At 30.2% G+C, this 19732-nt stretch overlaps 1 protein-coding gene across 1 annotated transcript in view; it reads left to right on the top strand.

Annotated features, from left to right (window-relative positions):
• The window catches only part of LOC119687945, a 64346-nt gene extending 54274 nt beyond the window's left edge, over positions 1-10072 (top strand). The window contains exon 12 of the mRNA XM_038102507.1: positions 6204-10072. Within this exon, the coding sequence (XP_037958435.1) occupies positions 6204-9279 (3076 nt within the window). The 3' untranslated portion in view covers positions 9280-10072. The remainder of the gene's footprint in view (positions 1-6203) is intronic.
• The last annotated feature ends 9660 nt before the right edge of the window (positions 10073-19732 follow it).

Genomic DNA, 19732 nt, shown 5'->3' on the forward strand with positions numbered 1-19732 from the left:
TTTTCCATTTAATAATATGGTCAGTTAATAAAAAGAGGACTTCTGCAATACTGACATAATATTTTAAATTACTTTAACAATCTTATTACGTTAACAATATAAATTCAACATAAATCGTTTCAAACGCTTATATACTTAGGTTATGTTAGTTTATACCGACGATCCTAGGGGGATCCATTTAGGCCTATAAGCCCATTGTGCATATACATATATATTAATTTAAATAACATAATCTTAAGTTGTGGGCATTGCTAGTAGTAGATCGTGTTTTAATATTTTCGAGTTTTAGCTGCTAAGATTACAAGAATTGTATATTAATGAAAGCAATCACTATGACAGCATATTGTCCCTTTAATTTATAAAAGATTATATTAAAAATAAAGAAGAATTATAATTACATCACTTTCTCAATGATTACTAAATTGAATACGAATTATATTTATTATTCTACCATCCAACATTTTAACCAATTTATACGTATTACACTCTATTTATATATAATATATGAAAAGGAGTTTGTTGTAGCCGAAAAATACTATATGGTTATATATGGAAAACCATTTCCATCTACGGCTTAGATTAGGTTAGGTAGTACCGACGATCCCTGGTGGATCCACTTAAGCCTATTGGCCCATTGTGTTACTGTATATGTGATGAAGCCTAAAATGCTATTTTGTGTCAGGTCTTGTAATTGATCATGATAATCTAGAAAGGGGGCTCCTAAAGTGTTTATTCGCCGTCGTGCATAAGCTGGGACGGCCAAGTTTACTTAAGTTTACTTAAGCTGGACATAAGTAAACTTGCCTAGGAAGAGGTTAGCACTACTCTCCCCTTTTGACAGTAGGAGGTTCTCAATGGCCGACATTCTGGCTTTCATTCGGAAGGCGGAGTATCTTCTGTTCGGTTAGGATATGTTGCAGCACAAAAGATCAACCATGGTTACAGTGTTGGGAGCTGGTACCCTGTTTATCTCTATTCTTGTTTCTAAGTAAACTTAAAAAAAAGAACGACAAAACACGAATTTGTTTAACAAAATAGTTCATGTACACAAAAAAAAAATTACGTGAACAATAATTTTATATTAGAGTAAAGATTAATAACTTAAAAACGCCAAAATAAATCAGAACCTTACCACATATCAAAATTAATAAGTTTATGTAATTTTTAAGGGATCTTTCATTAATAAAATATTTGGAGACACAAATGGAATTTAAAATAATTTCACTTAACTAAAATATAATATAAACATATATCATGCAACATTAAAACCAAAAATATATATAATTAAAAAACACAATTGCACAAAAATTGACACAGACGAAAATTACTAAAGACACAAAAAATAAATAATTTAACACTAAGTATATAAGCCGATACTTATATATAGGTTTCCATAGACCTATATTTAACTCACAATCTGCTCATATTGAAATATTTATATATCAAGAATAATTCATATTTTTATTAAGATAAATCTTATTAGCTATTACACATTACACAATATTCAACTCAGAGTTCAATTATACGAAGTCTTTTAATAAATAATTAATAATAATAATAAAAGTTTAATAATTATGTTGTTCATTAATGAATAATTTGAGGTTGTTACCCCTTATCAAAAGTCAGTAAAAGTTATATATATTTTTAGGGAAATGCACATTCGGAAACAATCTAGCACTTAGACCAATTAATCATTTAATTAACAAAAGCCGAACTGTAGTTGTACTTGTAAAAAATATATAAATTATATTTGTTAATACTACACACAATATTTACATCACTTGGACGTATGATTACACAAACACACAATTTACATTAAAAAATGCTGGAAGCACTACAAATCAGATAATATACTATAGGTACCTATACTAAAAAGCTTTTTATATTTCTTACAATTTTTAATTTCAAGGTATATATCAGAGTCAGAATTTAATATGAAACTGTTTTATAACATATAACCGTTTTATGTTATATGTCATATATGTCATATAACATAGAATTCCGCACTGACCACACTTTCTGACGGCGCCCCACAAAAAGTGTGTGCCCGACTCGCACGGACTAAACCACTCCTCCTCATTCTTAGAGACCTTGGTCTCTATATTATTAATTTTTATATACTTCTATTAATAAAACCGTTTATTTAAATTGCACAGATTTTTAAAGAACATTAAGTATATTTTTATGATCACTCCATGAGGTTCATGGACTTTAACCATTTTTATTCCTGATTAACTTCATTAAGTTCATTGATAAAAAAATGGTTAATTGTTTATCGTTCAATTCTTGTAGAGTTTAAAAGGAGAAAGAGTTAAGCGCCAAAGCTTGAAAACTGTTGAAATTTAGCCAATCTTTTTTTGATAGATGACAAATACATGGATATAGTATGAACGGATTGTTGAATATAGCATAAATAATAAATAAAACTAATAATGAAATTATAAACCTTTTTAAGATTTGTAGAGCTCATATTAATACTCAATACAGAAAATCAAAAAAATATTTTCCAGTGTATATTTCATTTTATTGCATTAGAAACGAAACACCCATACATACAAAACTCGAACACTACAATCAACTCATATATATATATGAACACACCCTGTATAAGTACAAGAAATAGTTATATTGTGTAAATTAATACGCTTCATAGGCTATTTTGTTGCTAGTATTTGTTGTAATTTTTTTTTTTTGTATTTGTGTGTAAATATATATTTGTCTTATTGTAATGTTATTTAAATAAAATAAAAAATAATTTTTTCTTTATTAATGCTTAACAAGAACTTAGTATTAGACCTGATTTACTACTCTGTTAAGAGTATAGAACTAAACTTCCTAGAACTATTATTATCATAAAAATCTATATATTCAGAGGAACACGTCTCTTTTAAACATTTGCGTCTGCCCTTCTAAAGGCTCATCGCTAAAGAACCAAGACACAAGATCCAAGGACAGGACAATACTACGCATTATAACCCTAAGTGAATTCACAACTATTTCAACCTATAATTTTAAGTACACTTAAAAGCTCTGTTAAATTTTACGTAGAAGATATATATGTAATAATATATGTACAGAAAGGAGTAAGATAAAATATAAATTATATTAATATTATAATCTAAATACGTTGACTTTTATTAAAAAAAAATAACTTCTTCACATAACTACCTATCAACCTACCTACCGAGATACTAAATATCTCTCATATTAGAACTGCTTAAGTATCTCTAACATAATTGCTACTAACTTTGTTATCTTTTTGAAGGTCTTACGATTATTCCTGTCTAATGCATTTTCAATACATATAAAGACACATCAACATCACCATAATTTTTTAAATAGGGAAATGAAAGGTAATCGTATTTTAGAATAAAGTAGTTACAGAAGTGATAGACCTAATACTTAAAAAAATTCTAAACATTGTACAATTTATCTAAGGGATCAGAATAAAGGCAACAAAATACGAATATAATATATAATATTTGCGGAAACTAATTACTTGATAAATGAAAAGTTCTTGTTGCTAAAATTTTAAAATTTTTGTTGTTGCCTTTTTATTTCTATTCGAACCCTTCTAAAGTTTTTTCTTTGCTTATAATCTACAAACTTTTCAAATCAATTATTCAAATTAAACCTTAAAATTAAACCTTTCATGATCCTAATAGTGAATTTATTCCCTCCCTTGTTATATCACCCTAAGATTATATTAATATATTCTTAGCTGTAAAACATTATATCTCACGATTAAAATCTTTGCAGAAATTTACTAGGTATATAAGTGTCAAAAACTGTAGCAAAATTAGTAGAAGAAGAAGTAGTAGAACTCAAATAGATTCATAATTATTATATCTAGAATACTTTTCTTGGTATGACATTAACGTCTCTAAAAATCCTAAATGATGATTTCCTAAAGTTTGCCGCAAAAATGTTTTGATAGCACAATCTATTCTATATAGTGAAAATGATTGAACCCATTAGTTTAGTTTGGTAAATCGTAATATCTAATCAATGTTGAAGGTCCTTCTTTAATGAAAAGCTGAAGAAAGCTTTTCCGTTGCCCATAATTGTACATCTCAGGAATAAATCCATAACTATAGAAAGCTTTAAATTTATTTTGTGAATTTCTTTTATGAAACACATAAATCACCCCATAATCTTTAAAAACCTGTAACTTATGTACGTCTCTTATGGGTATTATATTTAAATCTTAAAGCACCATAAGAAATCTTTGTTTAGGGAACATTTCCAATTTTCTATACATTATCTTAAATTTTCCATTTATAAAAAATTCTATTAAAAAGTTGTAGATTTAGATTAATTGTATCTTAAGTTATTTTTAGATGGAGAAATAGAATGCTTTTTATTCCTTTATTATTGGATGCAAGTTTATGTAAATATTTGTATATAGTAGTTATTATATATATATTAATTACAATGCATGTTAGTTTTAATTATTTGTTTACTGATATAGTCAGTGCAACATATTATAGTAAATGTGCAAGAGCCCCGTCTAAAGAATTCTTATCAGACTCATACTGTATTTATAGTTTATAGTAGTTTTCACGCAAACAAACTACCATTGTTACTATTCTTAAATACTTGAAGAGAACAAACCATTTAATAAGTAAAATAAGCATCTATTAATTCCAACTAACTTTGCTAGAGACATCATGTTCTCACTATATGCTATTCAATAATCATCGTTGAATCTTTGAATATATTTGACTATACAGTTTAGTATTGAATATTTAAAAAAAAAACTTTTTACTATTATTGAAGATCATACCCCAAAGTAACCTGAATAGGTCTCAGAGTCTTCAGTATGTTAATAAGAAGAATATTGTAAATAATAATAATTTCTCGCAAAACTTATCTTTTTTTGTATGAGAAACCTAAACGGGATAAAGTGTTATTATGTCTATCACTTTTGTACCAGTTTAATATTGAACTTAAGGGGTCATTAATTTCTCTATAAAAACTTCGTATTATACATACTTTTCAAAATAGTTCCATAATTGATTGCTTGCGAAAGATAAAATCATTCTAATGGATGATGTGTTATATAGTTATATAGAGCTAAATTCTATTTCTATTGTCAATGCTTTGTGGCCAGTAATAAATGGTTATATTGACAGATGTCGAATTCTTAAGGGTATCACAATGGACCTCATGGTCTAAGGGCGTCTTCGGACGACCCCAGTAACCTAACCTAACCTAACCTATATAGTCCAGTTCAAAGTAATTTTCTCACTTAAAATATTTTTAAATCTCTTAAGAACGACATGTTATTTCCAAATGTATTATATTTTAATCGTACTCATAGACCATATAGAAATATTGTAGATATACAATGAAAAAGTATAATAATACAAATACTTTTACATTGTTTATGGTCAAAATTATTTCTATTTTACTTGAATACCAGAATACTTAATTAAACTCCATATGTAATGAAATAAATTAACCCCAATATTAATATTTTCAATAGAACCTTTTTGATAATATAGAGTCAGTTATTTTTACTCCAATACTTTCTATTCTAATGTATATAAGTACTTTTCGTACTACTTACTGTAGTAGTTAATAAGAAGCCAACAAAGAAAATTTCAGAAATGTATGTATATTTTTGGATCTAAACAGCAATATATTCGATATACTAAATAATTCCATAGTTCTCACGAAGGGCCGATTCACGAGGGCCGATTCAATGATGTCTGAAGAGAATTCCCGTCCTTGATGGCTTCTCTTTTAATGCATGTTGCGTTTTCTGAAAACATTTTTTTCTTGTTGTTATACTGCATATCTACTAGCTTTATTTCCTACATAATTTTGAAATAATTAACATGTAAATTTAAAAGAGAATAATTATTTTTATAATTGCTTTACATTAATTATGTTCTTTGATTTTTGTTCTTTGAGTTTATATAAATATTGTACATCATGTATTGGCTTTTTACACCTGCACAAGAACAGCAAGTACATACACATTAATTATTACATAAAATTAAAATTCGTTAACTAAAAAACTTAAAAAAACAATCTATTGAAACTTTACTTAAACAAAACCAAACAATATATACAAAATTCTATGCCGAACAAAATTTTATTGCTAAACTTTAAACCAGTAAATGCAAATAATACGATTTTATGCACTTATTTCACCTTTTAAATGATTTTTCTTTTTCGTTTATCAAAAATGACAGCATCAGCCGAACAATGGACTCATTTGACATCTCGAGTGACTCCGAAGAAGGACTGCTCGATGAAATAGTTGTCGGTAGCAATTATCATCAAGAGCACTTACAAAAATTGCAGTACTATCAGCAGCATCTACAGAACACAGAGGAGGCATCGACATCGGCTCCAAGCCCATACTACTATCATCAGTACATGCAGTACATCACTCTCCAGCCACATTCACAACAGTTAGAGCTACACCATAAACAGCAGCAGTATTATGATGCAATTCAATCACCAATACATCATTGCAACACAGCAACACATTCGGATGACAATAGCTGCAGCACTCAAGAGCATCAACAACACAATTACCAATACCCACACTCCAGTCAACACCCGCCATCACAGTTACAGTCATATCCGCAACATCATTCATCCCAGCAACACCCACAATCCCAACCACATCAACATCAATACCAACAACAGCTGCAACAGCAACAACAAGCTAATATATTTCTACGTTGTAGCTCAAGTACCAGCAGCAACTTGAGTTTATCACTAGGCGCAGCTGCTGGGACAAATGTCGAAGACACGATGCATTTAGCTGGAAGTAGCACAAGTATTAGTTCAATAACAGCGCTGGCAGCTATCGGAGTAGCAACAACAATAAATAAATCATATAATGAAAGCGATGGCTCAGTAACCCGTTTGCCAGCAGGTCAATTAGAGTTTGAAATATCCGATAGCACAATAAACAATGATGCTTCACCAAGCAATGTCACAGAGACATTCTCAGCTGCTGCTACTGCTGCGGCAATACCACTAGCTGGCACAAAAAGTGGCTCAATATGCAATCTATCTGCATCGACTTCAGCTGCTGCCAGCGCCAATGCTTCGTTCAATCATCAGTTGACAGCTGATATGTGCAACTACAAGAACTCGAAGAGTCGTCGTTTGGAATACTCTCTTAAGTGCCTAAAGTATGGGCGCAGCAATCCATCACAGGACTCTGCTTTCGGTTCGTTAACTGACAATGATCTATCGATAGGTTCATCCAGTTTTCGCTTAAGCAGTTTTCAATCGATTTCATCACCGATTGATGAAGGTGTGGAGGATATTATAATAGCTACCACAAGTACAGGTAATGAAACCTGTTTAGAGTTGGCAACCATACCGCACAATATGGTTTCACAAGACTCGGCCAACTCTTCGCCTTGCCGCGAATCATCACCCAGTAACTTTCTCAATATAGATGATGGTATATCAGGCGGCTCATATTCAGGTGGTTCTAGCTCATCGGGTTCAACCAGTAACATACGTCCGCAACAATTTCCAATATCCTTGTCACCAAAAATACTGGTTACTGCTACTACAAATTCTAGTAACTCATCATTAGCTTCCGCCAGCGCTGGTCATCAACAACACCAACTACAACAATTCGATCCACCCAAAATATTAGTCAACGATCAAAATTCAATTTATACAACTTCGCCATCGAAGCGTTCTGGCACTATTGAAGTTTTCTCGCAGAAATATAGAGTTAGTTCATTCGAAGATATGTCGCCAAATCAGCGATGTAGCTCTGCGAACTCGGACAAGCATCTCAGAAATGTCAATCGAATGGCATTCCGTTCTCTCGAAGAAGAACGCCGTATAGACAATGCATTTATGCCAATAATTGATCGTACAAATTCAGACAATCGCGTCAATATGCAGAGCGAAAAGTATAAAAAACTTACGCACGCTTCGTTCTGTATTAGTAAGACATCCAGTCAAGTTACCGTATTCGATACCTCGCCTTGTCAGAACTCAAATTCTATTGCTGGCTCAACGACACTAATAGCGGGGTCTGTTGGCGCTTATGTAGCCGAAATACAGCGACCAGCTACAGTGGCTGGAACGTCAAGCACTCGTCAGATGGTATGGCGTGATAGCAAATTCTATCGTAAGAATCGCATAGCCAAATCGAACGATTCCTTGCTTGAAATTTCACCCAATCATTCGGCGCGATTATCACCATCGTCCTTACGCGACAATCAATACGATAGCTGCTCATCGTACGGCAGCCGCAGTCACAGCCGTCATTCGCTCTATCGTGGTTCTTCGAATGAAATTTGTGGCTCAAATCAAACACTAGGCTTAGGGTTGGCAGTTACGACAAGCTTTTGCAGCAATGGCAGACGTTATTGCAGTTCTAAGAGTGAAGATCTTGGTGAATCCATCGACTACTTACGTGTTATGGATGCACGTAAATCTTACTCAGAGCGTCATCTTGTCACTTTAACAAAATTGAAACAAACCGCAATCAACAGCACGAGCTGCAACGAAAAATATTACACATCCGAGGATGAAGTCAGTTTCACCGAAGACAATAATTCTTCCAGACAACCGCAACAACCGCAACAACACGAACAACAAATACAACAACAACAACATTTAAATCAGCACCAGCAACAACAACAAAAACAGAAACGACAATTCTTGCAACAAAATTCACAAACTCAACAAAATTTTATCAAACGTTCCCATCCAAATCAATTGAGCTGGAGCACTTGTTCCATCAATCGCATTAAGACGACCAATATAAAAACCACCTCCCTGGCTACTCTTTCCTGCCATCCAAATTTAACAAGCGCTGCCTCTACGCACATAACTGCCGTTTCATTGAAGACCCCAACACCCAAAACAACGACTCCACTAGCTGATGTTGCGGAAACTTTAACTTCAGCTGCACTTGCGACCGGCTCCGTACATGGCAGTACTGTCACTAAGGTTGCCACAGCTGCTGTTGTTGCTGTATCTCGTAGCTCAGCCTTCAAGCTACTCAATCATGCCTTGAACATCATCGATAGCGGAGGCAGTGGCAGTGGTAGTGGCGCAGGCAGTGCAACGTGCACCACAACTGAAGAGAATAGCAGCTCTACCGATGAATCACCATTACATCAAACTCTCAGCAGCGCTGAGCTGTCACGAATTTTTGCCATGGACGACGCCCAGGGCAGTAGTTGCAGTGAAGAGAAAACACCGCTGCTGGACAGCGTAGAAATGTCACCAATAAGTCCAACTGAACCGGACATGGAACGCGGCGAACAAATGTGATACACAAAATTCGATTAAAACATTTACGAAATGGAATGAGAATTTTAGTGGGATGAAATCCAGGTATATGTGGGAAAAATAAAAGATAACCAGTAGTTAGTACAGTTAAGAGATACTACGAATAATTTAAATATTTAAGGGAAGAATAGAAATTTAGAAATCGAAATTATATGAAACCTAACCGAAAGCAGTAAGCAAAAACAAATTCACGTTGGTCTTAAGTACTCTTTTTAGCACATTAAAGAACTGATATTTTCAGAATGGCTCGCGATTGCGAAAGAAAAGCACTACAATAGAGAAAAATAGGAGGAAGATGGAGACAGATTGAACAAAGATTTCAAAAAAATTGTAAAGGAATATGAAAATATGAAAGCGATGACATGATCATAAGAGTAATAAACGATAAATTAAAAAAATATACACACTAGTATTAAGGAAATAAATTCAAAGAAAGGAAGACTAGAGAGATAATACTGAAGAAAGTCAGATAATAGTCTTAGAATAACAGAGAAATGCGTAAAAAAAAGTCAAGTTAATAGAAAAATAAAAAAACAATAGTTAAGGCACAAAAAAGAAATGTAAAGTAAAAAATTTAAAAAAAAATATTAGAAGAATGGATGAGTAATACAGAGGGAGTGACGAGATAAAGTAATAAAATCTTAAGTAGTAGAAACTTAACGCAAAAACGAATTATTAGGAAAATAGAATTTTACAAAACAGAATATGGAGCTATAGTGGAAATCCAAAAAAAGGTATTTTCAAAAAAGAAAAATTTTTAAGCAAGAAGAAAAAAGATAAAAGACAAAATATTGGAAAAATGAAATATTACAAAACAAAATATGGGGATTTCAAAACAAGTATTTTCAAAAAACATATTTTTTAAAATGAGAAGATAATAGATAAATAGTTATCCTTTTAATAATATACAAATAAATTTCTTAAGAGTTAAACAATTTAAATGAAGAATTAGTAAACGAAAGTAAAAAAAACTACACTAAATTTATTAAAAATCTTTTAACAGAAATAAAAAAAGCTAAAACAAAAATATTATAAAATAAATGTTGTACGTCATATTTTCAAAAGAGTTGCAGGTAACTTTAGAATGAAGATTATTTAACCCAAAACATCAAACATTGATTGATATCGTTAAAAACCCAGGGGTCTAAGCAGGGTGCTAAGTGCCAACCAATTCAACGTAAGCTAACCTCACTCGAAGGGTAATTCGTAGATAGTAGTAGTTTATAGGATTTTTAATTTTTCAGAAAAAAAAATTGGAGAAATAAAAAATTGGATCGAGTTTCAGAATGACTATCTGTATTGCAGATGTTTCTAGTCGGCTAGACAATTGCATATTCAATTGATATAAACTTTCCACAAAAGATCTCGTTTAGTGAATATTAGTATTTTTAATACTCGAAATTTTTCTTTTTGCTTTCACATTTTTATGATACCATAGACAATGATTGAAGAAGAAGAATTTCTTTAAACTCCTGAATCTTTATTTTTATTTTACTATGTGTTGTTCCCAAGGCATCCTGAAACCAAAGCGGCTTTCGTGGCTGCAAAAATTCGACAGTTTGCTATTTTAACATCATTTTTAGTGGCTTCGTTGATTCCAACAGATATCATCACATTAAAGTTTTATGTTAACTTTTAACAATAGATAATTAAAAAGTTAAACTGTCTAAAAGTACGATTACAATAACAGTTTCATGTTCTAAATATCACTAACTGGAGTATATAGCCAAGCAGTAGGATCCTCAATTCTAAAAATCGACTAAAAACCGAAACAAAATTTAAAAACTAATTGTAATAATCAAGTTTTTAATTCATTAATTAATATATAGTAAATCCGCATAACTAAACTTAACTGGCTCTCCTCTCCTCTCCTCTACTCTCCTCTCCTCTCCTACAATATCTGCAGCTGATAACATTAATATCACAAGGGTCTAGGCATGGCACTCGGTTTTTATTTCAACTTACCGCTCTCGTATAATTTGTGTGGAATGCTTCTTCTTCTGCCTCTTCATTCTAAATAAAATTGAGCAATTGACCAGAAGATAATGAAATCAGTGTTTTAAAAAATGTGGCAGCTTTCTTTATCGATAAGGAAGATAGATGGAGAAATATTATCGAATAAGGCTATACGCAATGGCTTTCGTAATATTTTGAAAATATCAGTTTTTAAAACAATATATATAGCAAAGAAAATTGATTGAATATTAAATTTATGAAAAAGCTTTCTTCGAAACAATAAACTTAAAATTAAATTCAGATTTCGTAACTAAAAACTAAATCAATAAATCAATAAATAAAAAAAAAAAAAAAAATGTTATATTAAAATTTTAAATAGAAATTAAAAATTTAGCAATTATTATTTAAAGTAAAGATTGAAATGGTCCATTTATAATTCAATTTTTAGACTGTTAAGACTTAAAACTACTTATGTACTCACGCGCACTACTCAATTCACTTCTCCATCCTTACGATTATTTATAGGTCTTAAATCGAAATTCAAAACTTAAGACTTAAGCTTCGAAATGCGAAAAAATATTTTATTGTAGCTTAAAAAGTGTTTTTCAAAATTCATTATATATATATATGAAGTCAATAAATATATACACAAACAATATATAAAAAATATAAAAATTATACATTCTATTGCAGAAAATATGATCAAATTAATAAATTACTAAAAATTGTATAAAATTTAGGGAATATAAAAGTTACTTCAAAACAAACAAAAAACAAAAAACAAAAAACAAAAAAGAAAAACAAAAAGAAAATAAAATTCGCTATTAAAACAATTAAAATAAATATATTAATATTTAGAGATAAATATAGAAATCTTAAACAGAATGAAGTCACTTTTTTCCGTAGTAGAAGGACATAAGTATTTATTTCCGTTAGCAAGTAAGCCTTAAAATGAAAAAAATAAAAGTGGCATCTTCATTTTGTGCTTAATTAAGTTTAAGTGTTTAAGTGTTTAAGTTTGGCTCTTGGCACATTTCGTCGTTGAATAATTGAATAATTGAATAATTGAATAATAGAGTACGGAATTTTGATATATTAAAGTTTTCAAATTAATGTTTAAGAATTTAAGAATTAAATGATTAATTGATTAAATGATTAACATATTTCAAAAATCTCATATAAGTTTTAATCGAAAACAGATATATGCACTATATATACATATATATATATATGAGACGGTTAAGTAGTGAAAGCAATAAAAATCGTATCGGAAATCGGAATTGTGCAACGAACAATCTTCTCATCTACCCTAACCGTGATATAAATACATATACATATAACACAACACACACACATACACACACATACATACACAAATAACAAATAAAAATCCCAACGTAAACATTTATTATATAATTATAGTATATGCACTTTTAATTCCTCCAAACTACAAGTTAGCTGAGACAAGTGCTTAGACGCACCTAAAAGCAGCTCCCAAGAAATTCCAACCATCACCATCACCTAGCGAATAAATAAAATACGTTACAATTAAATCAAATCAGCAATATATCTTTAATAAAAAAAAATATCTTCTTTTATAGTCCTGCTATTGGATACAACAATTATATATCAATTACAAAATCTCTGGAACTGACAACACTGAATATGTTGTGTACCCATTACTTACTTTTCGAAACTGCTCCATACATACATATATATATCATTAATATAAAATTTTACTTTTTTATTAATTAACAGTCATTAATTAAATTTCAAATCCTCTTTCCTTTCATCATACGCCATAATTTTTAAGATTTTTTTAGATTTAAAAAAACGGGTTGGTAACTTGTCACCACGTCACTGCATCATTTGAGACATATCCACTCGTCCACTCCATAAACGAGTAGCAATTAAGAACGCCATTATGTACTTTAGAGAGATGTTGCCTTATTCCGTTATAAGTGTATAGGCAGTGGATAAGTACCGAAGTCTGAGTCAGAATGTGTTCTGCTGTTTCCTTTTCTTCGTAACAAGGTCTACAGCTATCGTTTCAAGTAATACCTAGGTTCGATAGATGTAAGATTTTAACTCCACAATGCCCAGTGAGAAACCCTGTCACAAGTCGGATGCCACTTCTATTTAGCATAAATAGTAAATTGATACGGCATGGATTCTTTAGCTTGCCAACAAGCAATTATATTATCCCAATCAGTCTGAGCTGCTCTTTCCAGTCACTCAATAATTTTAAGTTTGAAAAAGCTCCATGAAGGAACGCAGAATGGTAGTGGTCCAATATTATATGAAGTGCCCCTCAAATCCGCTGTGCCCTGGGATCGAAATGCACTCTCTATACATAAAAGGAATGCACCATATTAAATGAACCCTGTTCCTTTCAGCAAGGTACTTATTTACTTTTATTAAATGCTATTTTCTTTCTACCTGTGCTCTCTCAGTTCACTTCTTTGCAGTTTCTAATAATGCATTGTCTTTTAGCAACACCCCAAGGAATCATTTTTCCTTGGGGTGTCTATTCGTTTTGCTTCAACATTTTACATTAATCACAATGTCCCTTACAGATGTTGTTCTTCTGTTGACATTTACTATATCCCTTCTATAAATATCAATATTTAATAATATCAATATCAATTAACATTTATTTTAATTTATTCTTGTCTTTACCGCTATCTTGTCTTATTTCTAATTTGGTTTTTTAAACCTCCGGCTGTTTTCTCTTATCTTCATCTAAATTTTTCTTACTTACTTGGTTGTTAGTTGTCATGTTACTCTTACTCTGAAAATATAAGAAACTAGACTAGAAACTAGACTCACGGAAACTCTTCAACATCTCAAATGTTTTCTGTTTAACTCTTTCAGAAACCCGATTAAAATTATTTTAAGCCACCAATTTTAAGAGGTATATTTAATACTAATTTTTCGTATTTTATTCTTAAATTTCTTTAATATACTGTTTTCTTGCTCACTCCTTAAGCTTCCTTTGCCATATGGTTTATTTATTTATTTTTTTTTATTTTCTTCATTTTAATCTAATTTTTCACAATATCTCTCTTCGCACATATCTCACAACTCTTTGTTTCAGTGTATCCTTAGTCATACCAGTTCCTTAATCATGCTTAGAAGTAACGACGAACATTTAAAAAAGCCCATTTTCAGTAAGTTCTAACTATTCAAAAAGAATTATAGTGCAGCCAACAGTAGCCTAACTAACCCAATGATATATAGCATTAGGAACAATTTACTATTATAATTTAATCGGAAAAAAATTAGGGCATACTGGGTTCAAATTTCACAATGGTCTGTTCTGATTATGACTGTAGCAAAAAATGGAAGAAAGAGAGAATATATAAAAAACAAAAAAATAGATCTTATTAATAACATTTTAATTTTTTTTCTTCTCTTTCGATCAGAAGAATGAATATACAAAGTAAAGCACCCTTCTTCACTCGTTGATCGGTGATCGGAGATCGGAGAGGGCGTTAAAAGTAATAGAGCTAGAAGAAGTAATAGATGAGTATTTACAAAAAAGAAGATATTTTTGATTTAAAAAAATGTTTATTTATTTTTGGTCACGAAATAATAAAGTTTAAATTTAACAAAGAATTGTTTAAACAAAAACAATCAAGAAGTAACTATAATTAAACAATTTATTATCAAAATCAAACCATAAAGAAACGATTAAAGAAATGTAAAGTATATATGACGAAATTGAAACCATAAATAAAAACAGAATAAATTATTGTCTAAAAAAATTATAGTAAAAAAACTAATGAACAAAATAAAAATACCTTCACACGTATGTATGTATAAAAGAAAGAGATTAACTTAGTCAAATATTTATTATATTATAATGTTTTATTATATTATACAATATTATTTAATAATATTAAAAATAATAAAAAAATTATTTTCTTTAATTCTATCAATTTTGTACACAATGTTTTGAAGTAAATAGTTTGTTTATGTATATATACATATATGTATATATTCATATATATATATACTTTAATGTAAGAAGTGCTTATATAAATGATTTTGTTTGATATAATATTTTAATTATGTTAAAGTTAATTAGTCGAATCGGTGATATTAATAAGGAGATGTAATCATTTGAACAGCAACAAAAACAGATATTAATTAATAAATAAATAAATAAATAATATATACATATATTATAAAAACCAAACTTGTTTTTTAATTTCCAATAAAATAATCAAATCACATTCCCTTCTTAATTTTTATTTCTTAATTTTACTTTATTAACATTGCAATATAGACAATACAATAAAGAGGATCATCATCGTGATCCTGATGATGACTCCCAAGGAGAGTGTAAATATAGAGTATATTAAAAAATATTAAACAAACGTTGAATTATTTATTAAAAGTGACCTATAACTGAATAAAAAAATATATACATACATACAAACTTTACGACAGCCAATCTGTGTTGACAAAAAGTGTTTATGGGTAGAGCCCGGGAGTAGTGCTCCCAAACGACCACGAACTCCATAATCTATTGGAAAGGTTTTGGCATTTGTATTTTGAGATTTAATTGGAATAATTTTCATTGGCTATTTGGAAAAAAGAACAACAAAAACAACAGACTACTATTGGATTACTACATTTTTGGATCGATCGAATAAGGAAACCAAGATAAAACGATCACATTTGTTGAATAAAAAACTTTTGTTTTTGCAGCATAACGCGCCTGCTCACATGTCAATTAAAACCATGGCAAAATTAAATGAATTACGGTACGTATTGCTTTCTCACCCACTGTATTCTCCAGATTTGACACCCACTGACTATGTCTGCTTCCAAACTTAAAAAGAAGGCTCTAGAGAAAGAGATTTGCATGAAATGATGAATTGGAATGTGAAATTGAAGTAAATTTTGAAGGACTTGATAAGTCATTTTATTTAAAACTTATCCAAATGTTAAAAGATCGTTGGACTCAATGTATCGAGCTAAAAAGGGACTATATTGAAGCATAAAATATAATTTTCCAAACAAAAATGCGTTTCTATTACTTAGGTCGGGTATTTATCAAACCACCTTGTAGACTTTGAAATTGCTAACGGAATTCCGTAGTGGAGTTTTCTCTAAGAAACTGGACACATCAAAATATAATAGCTTTCAAGCCACTGCAGTGTCTTCTAGCAAAACCCCTTTATTAGACGTTTCTTTTAAATATCTACAGTGTCAAATAATAGAGATTCTTTAAACTATTTGAGTTCAGCGCAAATTACAAGTACTACCGTTTTTTATTGCAACATATCTCTTCTAACCAATATTCCAACACAGTATTTTACTTCTTTGTATTTCTGACTACAGGGATATTACACACATTAGTCAGACAGGTGAAGATTTAATTTTACATAGACATTTGTGGAAGATATATGATATAATGAGTATGATGATGGATTACTGTCAGTCAGAAATCGTGGTAGGACATTGATTATTAGTTTTAACTGTAGCTGCCGGAATGATAAAGTACAGTGCTATACATCTATTTTGTTATTTCCTAACACATACGTAAATCACATTTAGACTTGCTTTTTTGAAGATGATCTTTTAGCTGAAAGATGCCACATTTAATAACATTTTAAATACATTATCACTGGACTTAAGATATACCGGATGAATCTTTCATGAGTTAAGCTTTAATGACTGGTATTTTATTTTTTTTAAAACTTTCAGATTCCCACATTAATTCAACGTTCTCCCGTAGCAAATAACTAAAACTAAAAGTTCTCACATTATTTAAACAATTATTTTTTAAAGTGGAGCATATTAATCTTATCAAGCGCGTCCAACATATAATGTTAATCTTATGAAGCAATAAACCCGTTTAAAATCTTGCGAATACACTAAATATAATATTTCTAATTCTTGTTCCTGAACATATAGCTGGTAGCTGGAAAGCAGTTATGGCAAGCTAGCATATGAAGAGTTCTCGATTTTATTACCACACATATTATTATGGACGGATTACACTCGCTTCTAGCCCCAGTTTTATATAAGATTTTGTTATTTATCACAAACTGCTGTGGTTGTGTTTTTCATTTTAATATGAAAACAGCTGAAAAGTTTAAGGATGGCTCTTATGGTTGTAATCATAAGAAACTTTAGGCCTAAGAGCAGAGTTCACAACCATTAGCGTAACTGTAAGATCAAGCGGAATTAGATAAATAGTCACATCTACTGCAAAGGATGAACTTGTAATTTCAGAGCCACTATGCTATAATCTATATGTTCCCATATAATACGAAAGACTTATCAGATTGGACACAGCAGTATGATAACAATATATCAAATTGTATATAATATGTTCTTTGAGGTTATCTGGGAGTCCCATGTCAGCTAAGAAATATGTTTTTCGTTCTCTTGTATGTCTTAAACGGACACAATGCCAAAAACCCTATAAAAATTATATATAATTATACATATCATTTTTGTATACAGATTTTTACTAAGTTCGGATAATAAAACAGAGAACAATTAAATTTTCAGTTATCATTGACTTCAACCAGTACGGATGAAAACCTAAAAGAGTTGTGACTAAAGAAAAGAGAATCGTTACGATATTGACGCCCAATATATTTTAAGGACGGACAGACGGACAGTGTAATATACTTTAGTTTTAAAAATACTTTTTATATATTTTATGTAATGCCTTGCAATGTTATTAACACTTTTTTAACCAACGCTTTCACGGATATTAAGAATCCTTATTGTATTCATACTTTTATATAACGAACTCCTCCGTTTGTATTACCTCGCCTTGAAGATTTAGTTTTTTCCAATTAAATATTTTTTTCAATAGACAATTAAAACAACCAGTACAATACCTATTTCATATATGAAAAATAAACCATTTAAAGCAGTTAGTAAAGTCCACCTTTTACCTTTTTTTGATATAAACAGGTAGAAAGATAAGGTGCATTCACACCAAAGACAACGCTTGTGAACGAACGAACATTCGCAGTTAATCATACCTGAGGTGTTCATCTACATAGCAAAAGATTGTTTACCGTGCATCTGTTCGACCTTTTATTTAGTAAAACTCAAAACACTTTTTGAAGCCTTTGGTAATACATTTTTTATGTGTAGTATTGTATTTAAGAAGAATAATTAGTTACCACCTTTCCATTATTACATATGTCTTCAATTTCTATGCTCTCATACGTTCTTGTAGTAGGATTCAAGTAAAAAGTCACTTAAATTTTATTAATCTGCGTTCCCGTTAAAAAACTAGTAACGAAAGAGAGTTTGTGAGAGTGAATTTTCATTTTGACTTGCTTGACTTTTACTTGATAAATCTTTTCAAGTAAAATACAAATCAGGATTAAATGTTGATTACTTATAATTCTCTGCTTAACATACAATAATTTTCAGTCATACTGTTCTGATATGCAAATAAAGCATTCCGCAGTTGTAATTAAGTTTAAAATTGAAACAATAATAGGTGTGTTATACAAGTTACTCGTAGTAAAACACAAGTAAAGTACAAACTGAGAGCGTACCATAAATAAAGTGCCAAATTACGCATAGATTTCAATAGATTTTGCATAGGTTTTAATGGAACAATACAAAAATTTAAATTCAAACCAAAACAGCTGATTCACACATCACACAAATTTTTCTTAAATTAAAATGTACGAGTAAAGTTTGTGCAACATTTTCAAAATTCGACAGAGACGTTACGCTCTCTCAGATGCTCTCATTTACTTGAAAATTTGCTGGTGGTGGAACGCACTTGTGTATAAACAGTGTTACTCGAAGTTACTACGAGACGCTCGTGGAACAGACCTATTATATGTAAAAACAAAATCGTGTTTTTTTATTAAAACATAATGTTCAACAAAAGTAGAATCATTTAATATATTATATTTTTACTTAATAGCGTTGCAGTACTTCTTGCGTTCCTCTCAGAAAGGATATATGATATTATTTTCATTATACATTAGATTACATATATATTAGATTTTCACTCACCATTATAAAAAACTATAATTTATTGCAGCATATTTATAGAGTTGATTTAGATAGTGTAAACGCACTCTTATAAACCTGTTATATCTCATATTTTTTGAAATGCATACCTAAAAAAATAAAACGTTAGAGTTGCATAATTAATGTAAGCATTCAATACATAATCTAAAATAAATGTTTAAATACATGCATATGTTTATATACCAAAATTTAAAAATTAATATTAATATGTAACCTCATTAAAGTAATTGGACAAAAATTATACCAATTTATTTGTTTATACCTCTTACTATTTACCATAAGTAAATACATATTTTTAATAGAACTAAACTGTTAATATAATTTAATGCCATGTGCGAGTTCGAGTAAAGTAATAAATAGTAATAAATTTCAAGTAGGGTAAATTAGATAAAAATTAGGTGAATTAGATGTTACCATTGTAAAAATTTTATAAGATGTTTAATAA

The sequence above is a fragment of the Teleopsis dalmanni genome, chromosome X (genome assembly GCF_002237135.1).
Source record: "Teleopsis dalmanni isolate 2A chromosome X, ASM223713v2, whole genome shotgun sequence".
In the NCBI taxonomy this organism is placed as follows: Eukaryota; Metazoa; Arthropoda; class Insecta; order Diptera; family Diopsidae; genus Teleopsis; species Teleopsis dalmanni.